Raw genomic sequence first — 20,106 nt, forward strand, 5'->3', positions numbered from 1 at the left:
AAAATGGGCATAATGCTATTGACCTCCACTGCAGAATGCTTGGAGATCTACTGATGAAAAGTGTAAGAGTTAGATATTATTATTGGATTAGAACTATCCCTGAAATGTGGCCTTAAGAACAGTATTGTACTGAACCTGGCTCTTATAACTGTTCAAATCGCCTGACAGGATGGTGGTATAATACCAATTGCACAAATCCATGGCCATTTTTCAAACAATGTTCTTTTGCATCTGCGGGAATGTTTATCCTTTGATTTCATAAGGTACGTGTTTTAATAATACTTTGCACTTAGCATCATTCATGGGAGGATCTCCAAGCACTTTACAAACATTCACTGATTGCTTGGCAAGCATGAAAAGGGAGGGACACCTGTTGTACAAAATGACAGAGAAGAAAGATACAAGCTCTTGGAATTTAGGAGTCTCCTGTACTTCTAGCAAATAAGATTGCCAATTAACCTCCCTCATTTTTGTGTTTAATTAATAGCAGAATCCATCCAATATCCAAGTGCACAGATAAAGAGCTTGTAATGCAGGGTAACTTGCCTCTCCTAATATTAAGTTTAACTGTCACAGTAAATATAGGGTTGTCATGCAACCTTGGCAGATCATCTTCCTTTTCTGGGGAGTGCTTCTCTAGGGAATGGCAAACTGAATCCCTGAGATGATGCCGCACAGCAGTGAAGAGAATGTGAGGGGTGAAAACAGAAATGAACATGTACTGAGGGGAAAAGTGGCTTGCTCACGTCAATGGCTTTTGCCAGGGTGAAGCGAAAACTGACAGCGAACTGACCTATGATCCATGGTGGTGTATTCATCTCAAAATACGTCTGCCTTTAGGGCTGGTTGAAATTTTTTCATTTGAACTGTTTTTTAGTGGAAACAATGTTTTTTGACTAAAAACTGTTCATAAAAGGTGTCTGTTTTCCATGGGGAATTGAATTATTATTATTATTATTTTATTATTGGTGAAAAACATTTCATGCTCACTACTTGAAATATCTCAGCAAAATAATTCAATTTAGAAATGCTGCTGTGGTGCATGGGAGCTGTAGTCTGGTTGCCTCATGGTTCCATTCTTTTCTATGGGCCAGACTCTCTGGCCAGACTACATCCCCCATTATGCACTATGACCAAGGATTCCTATAATGTATCGCCTCCCCTCTCCAACAGTGAAGACTCTGGTGTATCCTGGGAGATGTAGTCTGACCAATGAGCCCATTTCATAGAAAATGGGAGCATGAAGCACAGTGGCCACATATCCGCATCTAAATATTTTAGACGAAATAGTTCTGGTGAGTACACAAGATATAGGGCAATGCTGAACTGGGTACTGAGGAGAGTGGGGAAAATAAAGTTTGGCCCAGATCAATTCAGCCCTTACTATTCTACCAAACTCCCCCCCGCACACCTCTCCAGCAGGGTAGCAACATCCTTCCTCTAGTGAAATATCAGGTGAGAAGCACTGTATCACTAGGACCAAAATGCTCATTGTCTGACCGGGTGGTACCTTCAGGGAATAACATTGCTTCCAGCAGCCTCTGAAAACTAACATTTCCAGATTAACCCTTTCAAGGGTCAGCGGCTTGCATACACTGAGAGAGGTCATTCTCTGGTGGTTTGTCATGCCCGTTCCTTCTCTCTGCCCCAGCATGGCTGGACGTGATTGTATCAGAAGGGGAGTTCTTTGGTGTGGAGCACTGGGATGGATAACAGGGCCTCTGCCAGGTGAGGGAACACAACTGTGAAGCCTCCTAGCCAGGGACCCAGGGACTTGACTCTTTTTACAGCTGAGTCTGTGTGTGTGTACTTTTTTCCATTTAGTGAACGGTGTACAATTCAAGCTTAGATTAAGGTTAAACGGGCCTATCACGCTCTACCAACAACTTTTCCCCTCCTGCCTCTGTCAGGCTATTTAAGGAACTCCAATATAAAGTCTTTTAGCTCAACCAGGCCTATTCACCTGGGTCAGGCTCTCCCTCCCGAACCCCCGTTTCTCCCCAGATCAGAGAGAGTCTTGTCCTACATCCTTGTTCTGCCTCCTAAAGCACGGATCCAGACCCTTCTCAGCCACCTCAGGTCAGGTGCAGCCGCCTGACTGCTCCCCCTGGGTTCTCCTCTCTTCCTGGGGTGGGGGCCTGGATCCCAAAGCTCCTGCTTTGATTGCCCCATCCCTGCCCGCACTGCACTCCAGGCAGCAGCTGCTGGTCCTATCTGTTTGCGGAAAAGCGGGCCCCTGTGCCTCCTTAATGAAGTGTGCAGCACCCCTCCTCATTAGGACTCAGCGTTGTCAATAAAAGACTCATTAAAGTAGCTTGACGGGGATTGGTGAAAGAGGCGGAGGTGCGACAGCCCATCCACAGGGCAGAGGGCAGCCGCCTCACACAGTGTGACCGAACAGCCAGGGATCAATAATGCCCTCTGCATTAAGCCAAAGCCCATCAGTCAGCCCCAAGAACAACAGAAGATAATCTCACGTCTCATCTCTACCTGCCTGGCCTCCCATTCTTTGTACGCTTTCCCCTCCAGCACTGCTTCTCCTCAAGGCCCTGTGAAGGCTGGCTGCTTTATCCCTTCGCAGCCATGCTTTGCTTGTTAGATTTCCAGCAATGTTATTCTTTTCCCTCCCATGCCTCTCAGTATGAGCGTCCCTGTTCATACCAACCAGGGGGCCTGGACCGATTTGTATAGTGGGGGTGCTGAGAGCCATTGAAGCAAACTGTAAACCCTATATATGACGGGAACCACTTCAAACTCGGGGTGTGGCTGAGCCCCTAGTTCCAGCATCTATGAGTGTCTAGCTGTGTGAGCTTCCTATGTATCTAGAGACTTATATGGTCCCCTGTTCCCACAGTTATCTGAGCACCTCCCATTCATTAATGCATTTATTCTCATAATACTCCCTGTGACATAGGGAATTATTATCCCCATTTGACAGATGGGGGACTGAGACCCAGCTCCTTCAAGGTGTTTAGGTGCCTAATTCCCATAGGATTCAATTGAAATTAGGAGCCCTAAATGCCTCTGAGGATCTGCACCCCAGAGACTAAGTGAGTTGCCCAAGGTCACACAAGAAGTGTGTGGTGGAGAAGCTAATTGGTCTGAGGTCTTTTGGAGCATCTTTCCTCTCAGCTGTCTACACTGACCTGGCCAAATTCTGCTCTGACTCACACGCCATTCGTTTTTGTGGGGCTGCACAGATGCATATCCAGAACGCAGACTTGTGTCTTCAGTCTACAGATGCTACTAATAAAGAGGCAGGTAGACCTAGTACCTTTCTACCCATAACTGGAACTCATGCCCCGTCCTGGAATGCCGGAGATCTAGATGTATTAACTTTCCAAGCATGCCGCAAAACCCATGTTGGATTCCCCTCTGCAAAGACACAGGAAAGGGTGTGAGTTGAGGTGGGTATATATATGGGTTGTGTTTTGTTTCTGTTTATGGCATAATTTTTCTTTTCTGGAAGGCCACCGAACACTGGAAGGCACCTATCGATATGTTTTTAAAATTTGAATAAATAAATGAGTCTCCAGCCCCTTTCATTATTGTTATTAATTACAATAGCACAGACAGACCCTGGCTAAAACTGGGGCCCTGCTCTGCTGCATACTGCATAAGCATACACACAGCAAAAGACAGCCCTAAATGGGCAAGAGGGATGTAAGGAAACTCATAGCGAAGACCTGCCAAAGGTCTCCCAGCTGCAGATCCAGGTCTTGAACCCTGGTCTCCTGAATCCCAATGTGATTCTGGAATGGATCGACCGGTGATTTAGTGTAGTCTGGAAGGAACTGTGATATTGCGCTAGATCGGGGTGGCCAACCGGAGCCCGAGAAGGAGCCCGAATGTACCAATGTGCATTGCCAAAGAGCCACAGTAATATGTCAGCAGCCCCCCACCAGCTCCCCTGCCCTGCTCCCAGCACCTCCCATCCGCCGGCAGCCCCCACCGATCAGCGCCTCCCGCTCCCTCCCCGCACCTCCTGATCAGCTGTTTCGTAGCATGCAGGAGGCTCTGGGGGGGAGGAGTGAGGGCACAGCAGGCTCAGGGAAGGAGGTGGGAAGGGGTGGAGTAGGGGTAGGGCCTGAGCCAGGGGTTGAGCAGTGAGCACCCCCACCGGCACATTGGAAAGCTGGCGCCTGTCACTCCAGCCCCTGAGTCGGTGCCTGTACGAGGAGCCGCATGTGGCTCTGAAACCACAGGTTGGCCACCCCGGCGTGTGGGCACGTACATCCTCACCTTACCTAATTGCACGAAATTTCAGATCAATTTCAGCGCAGCCGCTTGAAAGGACCGCTATCAGCCAGGGCTTTGTGGTTTAACCTTGTTACCCTTTTTGTTGTTAACCTTCAAGAATGGGCAGGGGGCAGGGAGAGAGGAAGGCTGAGATGCTGATGCGTTAGGGGGAAAGACCCGCAGAGCTACAGCTTTGTGTATTCAGTCCCATCTTCAGCTTGGGTGACAGGACAGCTGGCTGCTTACCTCCACTGACAGACACCTGGTACCCAACCACACAGAACAGCTCCTATGCAGGGACACATCTCCTGCCAACCTCTCTAGATCCTTTGATATTTCCGACAGAGCACTAAAGGACTCTGACTCTCACATCTTGCCTTGCATCTCTCAGCTCCTCAAAGGCTGCACGGCTTGGTTTCCATAGCTACCCCCAATCAGCTCTGGCTTCCTGTGAAATTGGATTTCAAAGCAAGCCAAGCCTTCAAAGGGATTTGTCCAGTTAACGGAATATCATTAGGAGCGAGGTTGGCTGTTGAACCTGGGCCCGAAGATGATTAAGGCGGGGCTGTGATCGAGTAGGAAGGCATTTTGCATCGACAGCCCGGAAACCTTGATGCTTCGTGACAATGATGCAGTGGAATGTGCCCGTCATCAACGCCAGCCTCCTCTTCCCCAGCTCACCCACCCTAAAATTGTATCTGGTTCATACATTAAGGAATGGAAGTGGCAAAAAGGAAGGTGGTATTTGCTGTTTATCTGAGAGTCAGGACTCTTGGGCTCTGTTCTCTGTTGCAGAAGCTTGAGGGGTTAGTGCAGGGTTCCGGAAGGTCTCCTGGGTTCTATTCCCGATTTACCTGCTGATCTTGGGTAAATCACTTATGTCTCAGTTTTCAGAAATCAAGCTGGTACGCTCTCTGTGCCTCGGTTTCCCCAACTGTAAAATGGGTTTAATAATAATACCTACCACACAGGAAAGTTGTGAATCTCAATCATCATACCAAAAAGAAAAGGAGTACTTGTGGCACCTTAGAGACCAACAAATTTATTTGAGCATAAGCTTCTGTGAGCTACAGCGAAACCAATCATCATACCGGGTGCTAGTTCATTGCTGGTAAAGTGCTTTGAGATCTCTGAGTGAAAGGTGGCAATAGAAGTGCAAATGATACTCAGGAGACAGCCCTCCTATTCTTTGCAGTGCTAGGGGTTACAGTGGATGAGAAGCTGGATATGAGTCAGCAGTGTGCCCTTGTTGCCAAGAAGGCCAATGGCATTTTGGGATGTATAAATAGGGGCATTGCCAGCAGATCGAGGGACGTGATCGTTCCCCTCTATTCGACACTGGTGAGGCCTCATCTGGAGTACTGTGTCCAGTTTTGGGCCCCACACTACAAGAAGGATGTGGAAAAATTGGAAAGAGTCCAGCAGAGGGCAACAAAAATGATTAGGGGACTGGAACACATGACTTATGAGGAGAGGCTGAGGGAACTGGGGATGTTTAGTCTACGGAAGAGAAGAATGAGGGGGGATTTGATAGCTGCTTTCAACTACCTGAAAGGGGGTTCCAAAGAGGATGGCTCTAGACTATTCTCAGTGGTAGAAGAGGACAGGACAAGGAGTAATGGTCTCAAGTTGCAGTGGGGGAGATTTAGGTTGGATATTAGGAAACACTTTTTCACTAGGAGGGTGGTGAAACACTGGAATGCGTTACCTAGGGAGGTGGTGGAATCTCCTTCCTTAGAAGTTTTTAAGGTCAGGCTTGACAAAGCCCTGGCTGGGATGATTTAATTGGGGATCGGTCTTGCTTTGAGCAGGGGGTTGGACTAGATGACCTCCTGAGGTCCCTTCCAATCCTGATATTCTACGATTCTATGATTCTATGTAGGATGAAAATTTTGTCTTTCTGAATTTGCACTGATCAGGTTTCACTGGTGTTGCTGGCACAACTGAAGGCATTTCACCAGTCCAGGGAATGTAGTTCTCTTCCTGGCTCACCCATTTTTTATCACCCGCAGAAAGCAGTTGCTCTTTATTTGTATATTGTAATGAACTGGCTAGTGACTTTATATATACACATATGTACACATATATATCTGTCTATCTACACACACACACAGACACACTAATACCCTCTTCTGCATGCTGTGAGAACCACTCAAGTGTGTGTCAAAGGCCTTATACTGCTTAAAGCTCATGAAGAGTCTCCTTTAGTTCAAGTGGTCGGGACCAATGCCTCAGAAGGATCTGAGGCTGCTGTGAAATTACACATGGGTATGAAGTACAGCTTAGTGACAGATCTGCAGTCCTAGCTGATTTGTTTTCCCGGGGACACAGAACAAATCCAAGACTCTTTGAGCGAGAGAGCACAGGGTGCTCCTCACGCTGTAACTGAAGCACAAAATGGCAGCGGTCACTGCAGCACGCAGAGAGACCACATTTAACGGCGCAGCACGTAGAAAACCAGACAGCAACATCGTCCTTTTAGTTAGATACTATGTACAGTAGGTGGCCCATGGATTTGTTAAGCATTTTCTCCCTCTTTTCCTTCCTTCAAGTCATCTCTTTTGGGCACGTGTTATTTCTTTGTGGGTATTTGCAGTGTTGTACTTTACATCTAATATTATTTATAGTTCAGTTAAAAAAACCAACACTACAGCTAAACATTGTTCTGGCTTCCTTCCTTTGATGCCACCAATGTACACACACACACACACAACCCCACAGAAAACAAAACCCCTGCAATTAATCTGACATTCTTTCTTTATCTGAGTTTTACCTAACTTAGGATGACCAGATGTCCTGTTTTTAAAGGGACAGTCCCATTTTTTGAGGACTTTTTCTTATATAGGTGCCTATTACCCCCCACCCCCATCCCGTTTTTTCACAGTTGCTATCTGGTAACCCTAACCTAACTTAAACACACCACATCCTTTCTTTCTTATTTTGCATAACCGGTCTCAGAAAGTAGAGCATCACAATTCTTCACAGTCATTACAGTACTCATAACACGGACATGTAACCGTCCATGTGCCGTCGGTACTTTTGTGGCCCTCATTACCACAGTATCTGAGTGCCTCACCATCTCTGGTATATTTATCCTCACAGCCCCCCAGTGTGGCAAGGCGGTGCTACTTTACAGATGGGAAACTGAAGCATCGAGAGAGGTGAAAGAACGTGCTCCATAACACATGGTGAGCCTATGTCATAATAGGGAATTGAACCCAGGTTGTCTCTCCACTCTGAAGCCAGCCCCCTAACCACTGGATTGTTGTTCCTCTCAAGTAATACGTGTACATGGCGGCAAAGTGCTGATAATGCAAAAAACTATCGTAATTCCTATTGAAATAAAGGGAGCATCTCACAGTAGCAAAACTAAGCAGGGGCGTAAGTGTTTGCAGGGTCGGGGCCCAACACATCCCCCTTCTCTTCTCTTCTTCCCAGATTTTTGCCTTTCCTACCCTACGATAATTCGGCTTCATTCGCTGCCGGTAGGAGCATGCCCAGCGGCGCTTAGTGCCGTCTTAATGCTGATGCACGTGGCCCAAGCACTCAGCTTTGTTGCCACTTTAAGGGTATTTCCTGTGTCAGGAAAACAACATTTAAAAAAAACCATGGGCAGGCACTAAAAATTGTAGCAAAATGAAAATAACAAGATCACAGAAACTTATCTTTGTTACATAATAATAAATACTAACCGGGACCACTGTTCCCTCTAAGCTGTGCACGTGTGTGCGTGCACACAGATCCTAACCCCCGCGCACACGGCAAAACACCGCACACACGAACATTTGCACAGAAGCACAATCATTTGCTCAGAAGAAATTTTTTGCACACACGGCCTGTCAGACATTTGCACAGAAGAAATTTTTTGCACACACGGCCTGTCAGACATTTGCCCAGAAGAAATTTTTTGCACACACGGCCTGTCAGACATTTGCACAGAAGAAATTTTTTGCACACACGACCTGTCAGACATTTGCACAGAAGAAATTTTTTGCGCACACGGCCTGTCTAAAATTAGAGGGAACATTGACTGGGACGCTGGCAGACCTGGTGCCAGCTTATGACAAGGCCACTGGGCCACACTGACCACTGCAGAGCTGGAAGCCAATCTGGCTCGCCTGTGTGGTAATATTGTTAAAATAGATCTTAGAGTTCTAAGAATGTGTTTAGATTTTCTGGAATGCTTGGAGGAAGCTGCATGTATTCATCTTACTTCTTACATCTGTATTCCATGTTATCAGGTAATATTTAAGTAATATAGCGCTGGTAACAGCTCACCTCACCTGATCACTCTCATTACAGTGTGTATGGTAACACCCATTGTTTCATGTTCTCTGTGTATATAAATCTCTCCACTGTATTTTCCACTGAATGCATCCGATGAAGTGAGCTGTAGGTCACGAAAGCTTATGCTCAAATAAATTTGTTAGTCTCTAAAGTGCCACAAGTCCTCCTTTTCTTTTTGTTGATTTGGTACAGGTACAAACCCTCATCCCACCACAGCTGGAATGCTGGGGGAAGGGAATAGAAATCCCTGTTAAGGAGCAATTGTTACCCCCTATGCTGCTTGAACTCTGAGGGGTGAAGATTTCTAAGCAGAAGCAAGGGGTCCCCAGCTGTTTAGCTTGAGTTAGCCCTAATGGACATATAAATCTCGCATATTATACAGCTACTCTTATCTTCTGGAACCTCAGACTGTATCTCGTGTGTGTGTGTGTATGTTTACATGCTTTAACCTTGTAAATAATTCTCATTTCTTTTCCTTTCATTAGTTTATTATAGGATTGGCTACGAGTGTTGTCTTTGGTGAGAGATACAGGGTGCATTTTATTGGTGCTTTGGGACTGGGATTAACCTAAATATTGTTGTGATTTTTTGGTGTAAGGGACCATCTATCACAAAGGCAAGCTTGCCTGGGTGGCAAGATAGCCCGGGGCGCCCAAGGAGACTGTGACTCCATGTTAAAGCTGTTACAGGGCCTGAGAAGTTCACAGTTGGTATTTGGTTGGGGAAATCTAATCACAGAACACACAACCAATTTGGGGTTCGTGTATGGGCGGCGCTTACACTGCCCATTCAGGGACGATAGCCCCCTGCCCCGCATCTTCTGCCTGAGGCCCTGTTCTGCTTCCACCTGAGGCCCCACCCCAACTCTGCCCCTTCTGCCCCCCTCCCTCCTTGCCTGCTGGTGCCTGGAGCAGCCCCGAACCCCAGCTGGCTGGGGCTGAACCCTGAGCCCGGGCTGCCCAGGGGAGCTCTGAGCCCCACCATGGCCCGGCCCCAGGGCTGTGGTGGGGAGCCTTAGTGAATGTTTGGGGAGGCTTTGCCTCCCCCAGCCTCCATTACCTGGGTTTGTGCCCTGGTTTACTCTGAGGTTGGCACCCGCATTAGTGAGCCATTCCAGACAGCTTGACACTAGTAATATTCTGTTTCTCCAGTGCCTTTCACACTGAAGGATATCAAAGTCCTGCATAAAGTTTGGGCCTGATCCATGTGGTTAATCTAACTTGTGTGAGTCAAATCAATGGGGCCAATTGTGCTTATAAAATTAGGGAAAGATGAATTTTTCTGGTCCACGCGTAGCCTGAAAGTTCATAAATGCAAGTTAAGAATCATTCTATACAGACACGGCAGGGATCCCTACAGTCAGCCTAGGCCAGTTCATGTTTCAGAAGAGATGTAGGCTTGTGAGCAAATATAATTCAATGGCCACTTTAGTTATGAGACTGTGGAAATGCAGGAATGGGATCGAGCTGGCATTTAGGGCAGTCAGTAAAACTGGTTTAGCGGGATGGAGATGTTGGAGCATGTCAACTAGTTCAAGCCATCGGAATAGGAAAGTGCCTTGCACCTGTTGGGATTCTGGAAGTGGGCGGGCGGAACATTGCAACAAGGCAGAATACACTTCCCTCCCTCTGCAGGATGTAGGGACAGAGGAGGCTGCACTAGAATTCAGCAGAGTCCAGTTCCCTGCCCCTGCAAGATGCAGGAAGGATAGTCTGGGTTGCACGGTAACATGCACCACTCAGTGCTCCCCTATGCAAGGGCCAGACATAAGAGGCTAAATGACAATGCAGAGTGCCTGCACACACAGCCCCGTGTTCTCTCTATGCAAGCGGGTAGGTGCATACCCACCCCACAGCTCTCCCTGACTACGGGGCAAGTCCAGGGGCTTGCATTGAATTTGCAGTTGCATTTCTCCTGCTGCAGCATCATGCAGGTGTTTGCAGGCTGCAATCCTGAGGTAGGTGAAACAGGAAGCACCTGAGGTAGTCCCTCTCCCTCTACAGTGCAGGCCCCACCCTCCCTGCTTCCTCTCTCACTGGATCAGTCAGCCTCTGTGCCTCAGGGACAGCAGCAGAGGCAGCCTCTGGAGATTTGCACTTGGGACTCTTCCCCTCTTTCTTCCCGATGCAGATGCCCCCCATCATCCCTGAGGAGATTCAGAGGCTCCTTGAAGGTAACCCAATTCCCTCTGCCCCGTCTCGGCTAAATGGGGAGAATTTGCTAAAGTAGTTTGCTAAGTGGCTCCGGGAGGAGACAGTTGTGTTGGTTGGAGTAGGGGTTGCTCCTTCTGAGGAGGGGAGGGGTTCCAGGCTACCAGCTTGCATAGGCCTCCTGTTTCCAGCTGAGGATGTTGAGGGGAACGTGGCCTGACCTGACCTGACCTGGTGCTTCTGGGATTATCTTAGTGTGCCTTGGAGTGATTCCATGTCCGAAAGAGGGAGGGGAATGTGGCCTAGGGGGTGGAGTACTGGAGTAAGATTCGGGAGGCCTGGGTTCTATTCCTAGCTCTGCCATTGACCTACTGGGTGACCTTGGGCAAGTCACTTCACTTAATTGCTCTGTGCCTCAGTTTCCACATCTGTAAAATGAGGATTGTGACACCGACCTCCTTTGTAAAGTGCTCTGATGGAAAAACACCATATAGGAGATGGGTGTTACTGTTGCATATGAGGAGGGCTAGTTTTGGAGGGTAATGGCATTGATGTTCCGATGTAGGGTGAAGCTCCCCCAAAGTATCCCGCAGACAGGTTTGGATGCAACTTCGGCATGTCCCGGCATGATGGCGGCTTAGTGCAGCGGAGTAATGCCTGTTCGGCACATTGCAACATTAGGGTGTAATAAACAAGGTTGGGACAAATTCCCATTAAGTGGCAACTCTAATGGAAACAGTGGGCTTTCAATCCTCCCAGGAGACTGTGAAAATGGCACTAGCTTTAATTTCTGCTTCTGGTTACGTACATGGTGCTAAACTTCCTACTGCTAAGTATCCTAACTGATGAACCTACCGGGGGATGCAGCTGGCAGCCTTGACCTTGTTCAGCGCATAACTGCGGCAGCATGATGTGTGTGGGTGTTTTTAAATCTGTTTCCCTTTATTTCTTCACCAATGTCAAGGGACGCTTATTCTTGTGTTTATTAAAACCGATGCGTAGACTGAGCAGTTATAATACTAACCCGTTCTATCCGCAGATCCCTAAACATGCTACAAACGTGACCTGGTTAGCTCCTCACCGACCCTTACAAATATTAGTGATAACTCTGTTATAATCTTGATACTGTAATATGGTGAATAAAGGCTGTGGGAAATTTTCCCACATCTACAGGTGTCTGTTTCAGAGCCAGGGATGGATCTATGTTGCTTCCAGGCTTAGCTATGCCTAATGCCCCTTATTCCTGACTTATCTCACCTGAGTTGTTTGGGGCCTGGGCACTTAACTTGAAATCAGAGGATTTATTCTTTAACGGCAATTAAGAGCGGTTTCCAACCTTACACCCGCCCCTGAGTTCCCCTGCCAACTTGTATGGTGTAACAATCCCTTTCTGTGATTTCTCTCCTCTGTTATGCTGTGACCGGGGGTGGGGAGGCTGGAACAATTTGTATAGTGGGGGTGCTGAGAGCCATTGAACCAAACTGTATATAATAGAAACCACTGCAAGCCAGGGGGTGAGGCTGCACCCCTAGTTCCAGCACCTATTGCTGTGACACAGACAGACAGACACACACACACACACAGAGAAACTAACGGTACGCAAATTTTGATCCTGTCCCTTTAATCCAGAGCACGGCTAACAGGCCTCCCCTGCCACGCTCACTACAGTACATTTCCAGTGCTGGACCCCGTCTGAGCAAAACCTGCTGTAGCCTGTACCTCTCCGTTCCAGTAGTGGCTAGGAGCACTGACTTTCTCCCCTTCTGGGACATGCAAAGCTTTCAGCGCTGAGATCTGTCACTCTCTCTCTCAAATGTAACATGCAGGCCCATCAAAGCTTGCTTTCAAATGCTTTGTGTCTTCCCCCAGCTGTACATGTGAATTTCCTGTTCTTTATTTTTAATCATGAGGCTGCAGTGAAGTTCACCCCCTTCGCATTTTTGATGTGTAGCACTTTATTGTTCAGAGCTGACACTTTGGTAAACAACTCACTTCTGCACCTGCCACCTCCCTTTAACTTAGATTATTTTCTTGTTAGCAGACTCCTTTTAATTGAAGTCTTCAGATCTCCTTCTAAAGCAGAGCCTTTGTTTGCTGACAAGTATAGCAGGCTATGAATAGAGATTAATTGCATGTCACATACTTCTGTATCAAATTTGCTGCATCTTAACAATCTGTACAGTGGTTGGGCCTTTCCTGTACGTAAGGAGGATTCCAGCTTCCTAGGTGCTCAGGTTGTTTCTGTGTTTGCAAAGTGCATCACCAGGAGAGTTTTTATTTAAAATCAAGATCTGAAATAAGACACCAAGAACGTACACAGCGTAATGTCCATTTTCTGATATTAAAGGCATACGCTCCTGCATAACTTAGGGATGCCTAGGTGCCATACGTAGTACACAAGAATAGCTAATGAATGGCTTGTTAGTGACAGCGGTGTTCTTGTGATAGGAAATAGCTTTGAGCCCACAGCGGTTGAAAGTCTATTTACTAGCTTGCATTCTCTCTCTGGAGTTCGGCACCGATCCTGCCAACGCTTAAGCATGCGCTTAACTTTGCACCGGTGAGTAGCCCCATTGAAGCCTTACTTACTTACTTACTGTGTCCAGTTTTGGGCCCCACACTACAAGAAGGATGTGGATAAATTGGAGAGAGTCCAGCGAAGGGCAACAAAAATGATTAGGGGTCTAGAACACATGACTTACGAGGAGAGGCTGAGGGAGCTGGGATTGTTTAGCCTGCAGAAGAGAAGAATGAGGGGGGATTTGATAGCTGCTTTCAACTATCTGAAAGGGGGTTCCAAAGAGGATGACTCTAGACTGTTCTCAATGGTAGCAGATGACAGAAGGAGGAGTAATGGTCTCAAGTTGCAGTGGGGGAGGTTTAGATTGGATATTAGGAAAAACTCTTTCACTAAGAGGGTGGTGAAACACTGGAATGCGTTACCTAGGGAGGTGGTAGAATCTCCTTCCTTAGAGGTTTTTAAGGTCAGGCTTGACAAAGCCCTGGCTGGGATGATTTAACTGGGAATTGGTCCTGCTTCGAGCAGGGGGTTGGACTAGATGACCTTCAGGGGTCCCTTCCAACCCTGATATTCTATGATTCATTGTTATCATTGAAGCATCACTCATGTGAGTCAAGTTCAGCATCGGTGTCTTGCAGATTTGGGGCCCCCAGTTTTACTGAAGGGCTGGTGCCCGAGTTGATTGGCTCAAAGCCTAAACACCCTCTACAAAACCTTTTTATCTTGACATTTAAAAGTTCCTTCCCCATGCAGGTTTTTTATTTTTGACTCTGCTTTTAAAGCAAGATGGTTTAAAATAAATAAATAAATTTTAAAAATCCCTGTTTCTCAGCAGGGTGACTAACCCCGAAAACTCCAGAGTGCTGTTTGGTTTGCAGACATGCGGGTGATGTGGGTAAACCATGGCACACACCCCCCCCCCGCGCCCCTGCCTGCTGGCCCTATTCGTGTGAGCTGTGGTGTCCTGTTTCTGCTGGAGTGCGGCTCCCAGGCAGAACGGAGCAGCTGGTTCGGTGCTTGTGCTTTGCAGGTGCATTGACACAACAAAGCTGGTGGGGTCTAATTTCAGGACAACTAGCCTTGATGCTGTTGTCCCCTTTACAAATACTCTTTAACCCTTCATCCTTCTGAAGGAGACTAAGCCATGGACAATGTGGAGATCACGTCACTGGACTCTCACACGTCAGGGAGTTCAGGGATAAAGCTTCAAACGCCGTGTTAAAGCTGAAAATTCAAGGCCGAAGTTTCTGGCTCCACCCAGGCTGTCCTGCCTCAGGAGTATGGAAGCAGATGAGATGGGTGGTGTATTCAGACCACTGCAGCAGGGCAAGGTGAAGACATCAAGGTAACCTCCGTTGGTTCAGCTCCCTTGTGGGTTTGAATCAGACTTTTGCCCAAACCCTCCTGTCTTTGCTCATGGCTAAATAATCCTTTCGGTGGAACCTGCAGATTTAGTTTCCTTATAATCCTCATGTTTAGGGGAGGCGAATCTGGCCCTGCAAAATTGTGGATTCCCCAAGTCCTGCAGATCTTGAAGCATTCGTGCCGAAGCTCAGTGCGTCCACGTTGCTCTCTGGACCCCTGGGTTTCTGTAGTCCCTGAAAGAAAAGGAGGACTTGTGGCACCTTGGAGCCTAACCAATTTATCTGAGCATAAGCTTTCATGAGCGACAGCACATCCAATGAAGTGAGCTGTCGCTCACGAAAGCTTATGCTCAAATAAATTGGTTAGGCTCCAAGGTGCCACAAATCCTCCTTTTCTTTCTGCGAATACAGACTAACAGGGCTGCTCCTCTGAAACCTGCAGTCCCTGTGTTAGCAGCTGCCTCCAATTCCCTTCTGCTCCAGGGTGACGGGAGTGGTGTGGGAAGGGGAAAACACTACCCAAGAATGCTGATGCGATCAGCACTCACCTGCATGGGTCAATCCCTGCAACTCTTTAGGGAAACCCATGCCTCTGAGTCTGCGAGTAACGTCTGGGTAGGAACTGTAGCTGGATTTAAGTGCATTGATACAAGTGCTGTTATGTGCCCTCTGATATCTAGTTCCTGGGTAGCAGAGAGACACACCCATGTGGTATTTTAAAACCTTTCATCCCCCTCATTGCTGAGTGCTGGTTAGCTCCTAGCATTTAGTGCCACCATTCTAATGTTCTTTACTACCTAGACGTTTCTAGCTGTGACCTAATTTTATGACCCTGTGCATCTCACGCTGGATTAACCGCGATCTCCTTTGGAAACTCCATGGAAGCACTTGATGAAATTTCAACTTTTTTTAAAGCAACAGGAAATGAAAAGGAGAGTCCTGTAAACTTTCAGAGTGGGTCGCGGCTAGCAATCCATAAAAATCAAGAATATTCCATTACAGCTAAGCAGTGAAACTAACATCGGTGTGTGATTTACTCTAGAGCTACTTACATATTGCTCTTCCTGATCCACTTTGAAAGTTTATGGTCAGGCTTTCTTTTTCATTTCCTGGTGCTATAAACCTAGCAGACGGCGCAGAAAGGGGGCTCGCTGTAGCTTGCAGGTTTTATTATAATTTATCCTGCAGCAGATCCACACAGACTTCCTAGTAAGTAAACCCCATATTACAGCTAATCTCATACTCATGGAGTTAGTCAGCCTTTAAAAATGGCAGAGGGATGCAACTTGTATTTATATTTTTATGAAGGTGGCACATGCTTTTCATTTTTTGTCTCCACGTGTGTAGCTATGGAAATATGGTCCACACAATCGTTTTCCCTTAAGTCCCTCTTTATGACCCGTTTCTGCTGTGTTGCTTACAGGGAAATGAGTTGACTTGTATATAATAAATTGCCTGCTTTAGTGCCCATCTCTTAACCTTTGTCTGCTGGTCTGTCCTTAGACTGTGAACTGCTCAGAGCAGGGACTGTCCTTTGTAGTGTTTGGAAAGCACCTAGCTGGCATTACCATAAGTCCTCCTTCAGAGGCTTGTGCCTAGCTTCCCAAATGGCATTATTGGGCTTCTCCTGGGCCGGTGGTACCATGCCTCTGTTTCGCAAGCTAAATTCCTACAGATGTAGGAAAGGAAAGATGGCCCAAGGGATAGGGGGCTTGCCTGAAACTTCAGAGACCTAGATTCAGCTACCTGTTTTCCCACATGCCTCCTGTGTGACCGTGGGCAAGTCATTTCATCTCTCTGGCCCAGATCCTCAAATGTATTTAAGTGCCTGACTCTCACTGATTTAAATAGGGATCAAGCGCCTAAACACCCTGAGGATCGAGGCCTCAGTTTCCCCATCTATAAAGTGCAGACAACAGCACTTCCCTACCTCGAAGGGGTGTTCTGAGGCTGTACGTAAGCTAAAGATTGTGAGGGGCTCAGATAGTAGGCTAAAGGGGGCCGTATACCTAGGGCAGCTTTCCTATGTCTGCCTTAATGAGGGGTTAACAAGACACAGCTGCTTCTCGGGACTCTAATTGTGGGATGAAGGAAGGCAGCTGTGCTCTTGTCAGGACACAGGGAGAGCAGGTGGGTCATGTTAAGCCTTGTCCTAATAGAAGTGCCTGCTCTGTAGAAGGGGGCATGGGGAGAGAGGGCTGTGATAGAAAATGAGGCGAAAACAGCAAGCCAGAGAAGGCGGGAAGAGCCTGGATTTGGCGTAAGTGTATTTGTTAACTTGAGTATTACTTTAGTTGGCAACTGGAAATGGATGACTTCAGTTGAAGGAATCCAACCCAGGAGGGAACTCTCTGCTTCAGACACTAGAAGTGATGTGGGCTGAGACCCCTTGTTTCTACAAATTGTTTTTGTACAACTCCCAGGCTTCCTGAGTCCTGCTCGCTGGATCCTTCGCAGGCCAGGCAGGACTAGCACCTGGTCTTCTGGCTGCTGGTATGTGCCCAGTGCCTCTTCCTCTAGAATTGGGTACCCCAGACGGCGATTTCCAGTCTAAAGTGTTCTGGCAACTTCCTCATTCTTTTAGTGAGCCTTCGAATGTCTCACAGAGCAGATGGTCGAAGGAAATTAAGATTGATACGAGAGACAGAAAAGGATATTCCTCTCGTGCCATTTTGATCTTGAGAACATGCTACACGCTTGCCGGTGGAGTAGTTAATGTTTTAAAGAGTTGTGTGAACTCCTAGGGTGTACTAAAGAGAGAGCACTCCTTTTTGGGGGGTGAACTGTCACATAGCGTCGGTGTAAAAATTTGGAAGCCTGGCAAGCTGGATATTAAACTCTCATTAGTGTCACAGTTAGGGGCATGCTAGAACTCGTGTAGGCCGAAACACTGGCTACTCACATCAGTGTGGCTTTGATTCTAATCTCTGCTTCGCCAGCATAAACTGGCAGCAACTCTGTTGTAATGTGTGGCATTATATTGGCATGAGATCAGAACTGGGTGTTGGGAGCAATCGTTCATTTTCTTGCTCTCTGGAAGGAGAGCTGATATCCATGCAAATAGAAGATGTTTGATCATAAATCACAAAACAGTGGGAATAAGTATTATCAGAGATAATTTTTGCTTGTGAAAGTATTTTTTTTTCCAGGTGAGTTATCCTAGCTCATCTGAAACAAGAAAATACAGTTCACTGGGTATTGGAATATTTCACATGAAGCAGCTTGGCGAATAGTGCAAATGAGCCCATCTAAATGCGTGTAGTTTGAGGTTTAACGCTCATTCCGTCTTTTAAACCATCTTTTGTGCCTACCATCCCAAGTCAGATAAACAAAGGATACAGTTCATCTTGTGTTTGAGCTACAACTGTGAAGAGGATCATACACTGTGATACGAATATATATTGGACTTGACCACAAATAACCCATTGTTTGCTGCTGTCCCTTTAAAGAGAAGCTTGGTTCTGTGTTTTTTTCATTCGGTTGTCTCTTTATTTCCGTGAAGCGTAGGTGGTTACCCAGCCTCTGCGTTTTGGGTTTGAATCTGAATGATACTGCAGCTCCTCCTTCCTGTCTGTTTACCGCTGAAACTCTGATGCCCTGTAGATCCATGTGGTCCAAGACAGGGCAGTTTACATGGATGTCAAGCAAAAAACAGATGCGAATCCATGCAGTGGGACTCGGCATCCCACACATGGGGGCCTTTTCCAAAGGAACAATGGCTTGAGGGAGTGGGTGTGGCATTGGGTCAGTACATGGCATGAATACAGGTGGCCAAGAATTGGATTGGGGCCTAGTGCTGGGCGTTTATTAACACCTCCTCTAATCCTGCAACATCCAGCACTGGACAGGCTGTTTGGAGACCCTGTGCCAGCTGGGGCTCTGGAGTCTCTCTCCTTCAGCTCTGTTCAATTGCTCACAAGCTCATTCTTCTTGCTCATGCTCTGCTCTGCTTTGGGACTGATCTTGTTCTCATTGACCTCAATGGTGTGTTTCGCCGTTGATTTCAATAGGAACAGAACTGGACCCTTTGTGAGCAGTTCGTCCAAAACACTCGTATTCAGCTTCCTACTTCATTTTCCATTCTCTTATTTTTTTTTCCTTCTGCATTTTTCTTTCCATTGTGGCTCTTTCTCTTTCAGCCCCTCCCACACCCCCAATTTCACTTTGTAACCTTGGGTATGTCTACCCAGTGTGCTAACTTTGGTAGACATGTCCTTTGTTTATGCTGATCCTTGTCTTGTTTCACTCCCTCCCCCCCACACACACTCCCTTCTGTTTTGGTAGAGTTTCTTCATGGGTCCTTGTTTTTTCCCCACAACTGTCTTGACTTATATCAATGCAAACCTAGTTCCAGAGGCTGCTCAAGAAAATCTGCTGCCTTGGGCAAAACTTCAGCGTGCCGCCCACCGGTGTGATTGCTTTTAATAGTTATGGACCCTCTCCAGTAGAAGAGCCTTCAGGCCGACTGTCTTTAGCTTAGGCTGTTTGATCACATGCTCCCAGATGCTGTCAGTGCACCGTTACGCATACGTTTCTTACTTGAAAGCAGTCTTCCTCCTAATCTAATTCTTGTTCCCCACCTGTGTAGTTTCCTGACGGTTGTAACTTTCTTCCCTAACAGATACTGAAGGTTACCTGGCGGACGGGCTGCAGAATGAGAACCTGAGTGCGAGAGCGAGAGACCAGAGAGAGGCGATTCTGGTCGGCTTCCGGCAAGTCAAGGCCAGGTTTGTGGTTTTCTGCACTACGTTCCAATGGGAGCAGAATTGCCAGGGTTCAAGGTGCAAAGTAGCAGGAATGCAACGGGTAGCCCCACGTCTCGTTGAACCGGTTGGGCCCCCACAGCAGGACTCTGAAGGATGCTTCCAAAAGTGCCATTAGCCTAATGAGCAAGTAGGCCCGGATCCACAAAAGGTATTTGGTCTTTGAACTGTCACTGATTTGAAATCCGTGAAAGTTAGGTGCCAGATATCTATGTGGGTCTGGGCTCAGCCATGCCTGTTCTCTGAAGGGGTGGTTGTGCAAGCCTATGGGTGTCTGCTGCACGTTGCATTGACAGATGCTGCATGGGTGTTTAAGCTATTCACTTTCTGCAAGGATGTGTGTATGAGGCGAGCGACTTCCTGCCTGCATTTTTCAGACTACCACCCATTTTATTCTCTTTAGAGCAGGGATGAGTCCTTGTTTTGTGTTTGCGCCACTCCTATAATGATACCTAGCTCTTGCATAGCTCTTTTAATCTGTAGATCTCAAAGTCCTTTACACAGGAGGTCAACAGCATTAGCCACATTTTACAGATGGGGAAACTGAGGCATGGGGAGGGAAATGACGTGCCCCGGGTCATCCAGCAGCAGAGTCAGGAATTGAATCCACCTCTCCTGAATTCTAGTCTGTGGCTCTATCTGCTAAACCACACTGCCCTTCCTAGGACACTGGTGGCATCAGAAATAAATCGTGCAATGAATATTTGTCCTTCATGGAGGTTTTGAAAACAAGCCTGAATATTCAGACCTGTGAATAAGTTGCTTTTCCTCATTCCAAATTG

General features: G+C 47.1%; 1 protein-coding gene across 2 annotated transcripts in view; it reads left to right on the plus strand.

The window, feature by feature from the left end:
• Positions 1-10,569: 10,569 nt before the first annotated feature.
• SKAP1 (src kinase associated phosphoprotein 1) overlaps positions 10,570-20,106 on the plus strand; it is a 227,146-nt gene continuing 217,609 nt past the window's right edge. For both annotated transcript variants that reach the window (XM_073325920.1, XM_073325921.1), the window contains exons 1-2: positions 10,570-10,699; positions 19,183-19,288. In XM_073325920.1, the coding sequence (XP_073182021.1) occupies positions 10,651-10,699; positions 19,183-19,288 (155 nt within the window). In that variant the 5' untranslated portion in view covers positions 10,570-10,650. The remainder of the gene's footprint in view (positions 10,700-19,182; positions 19,289-20,106) is intronic.

This window comes from Lepidochelys kempii, chromosome 27 (genome assembly GCF_965140265.1).
Source record: "Lepidochelys kempii isolate rLepKem1 chromosome 27, rLepKem1.hap2, whole genome shotgun sequence".
Classification (NCBI taxonomy): domain Eukaryota; kingdom Metazoa; phylum Chordata; order Testudines; family Cheloniidae; genus Lepidochelys; species Lepidochelys kempii.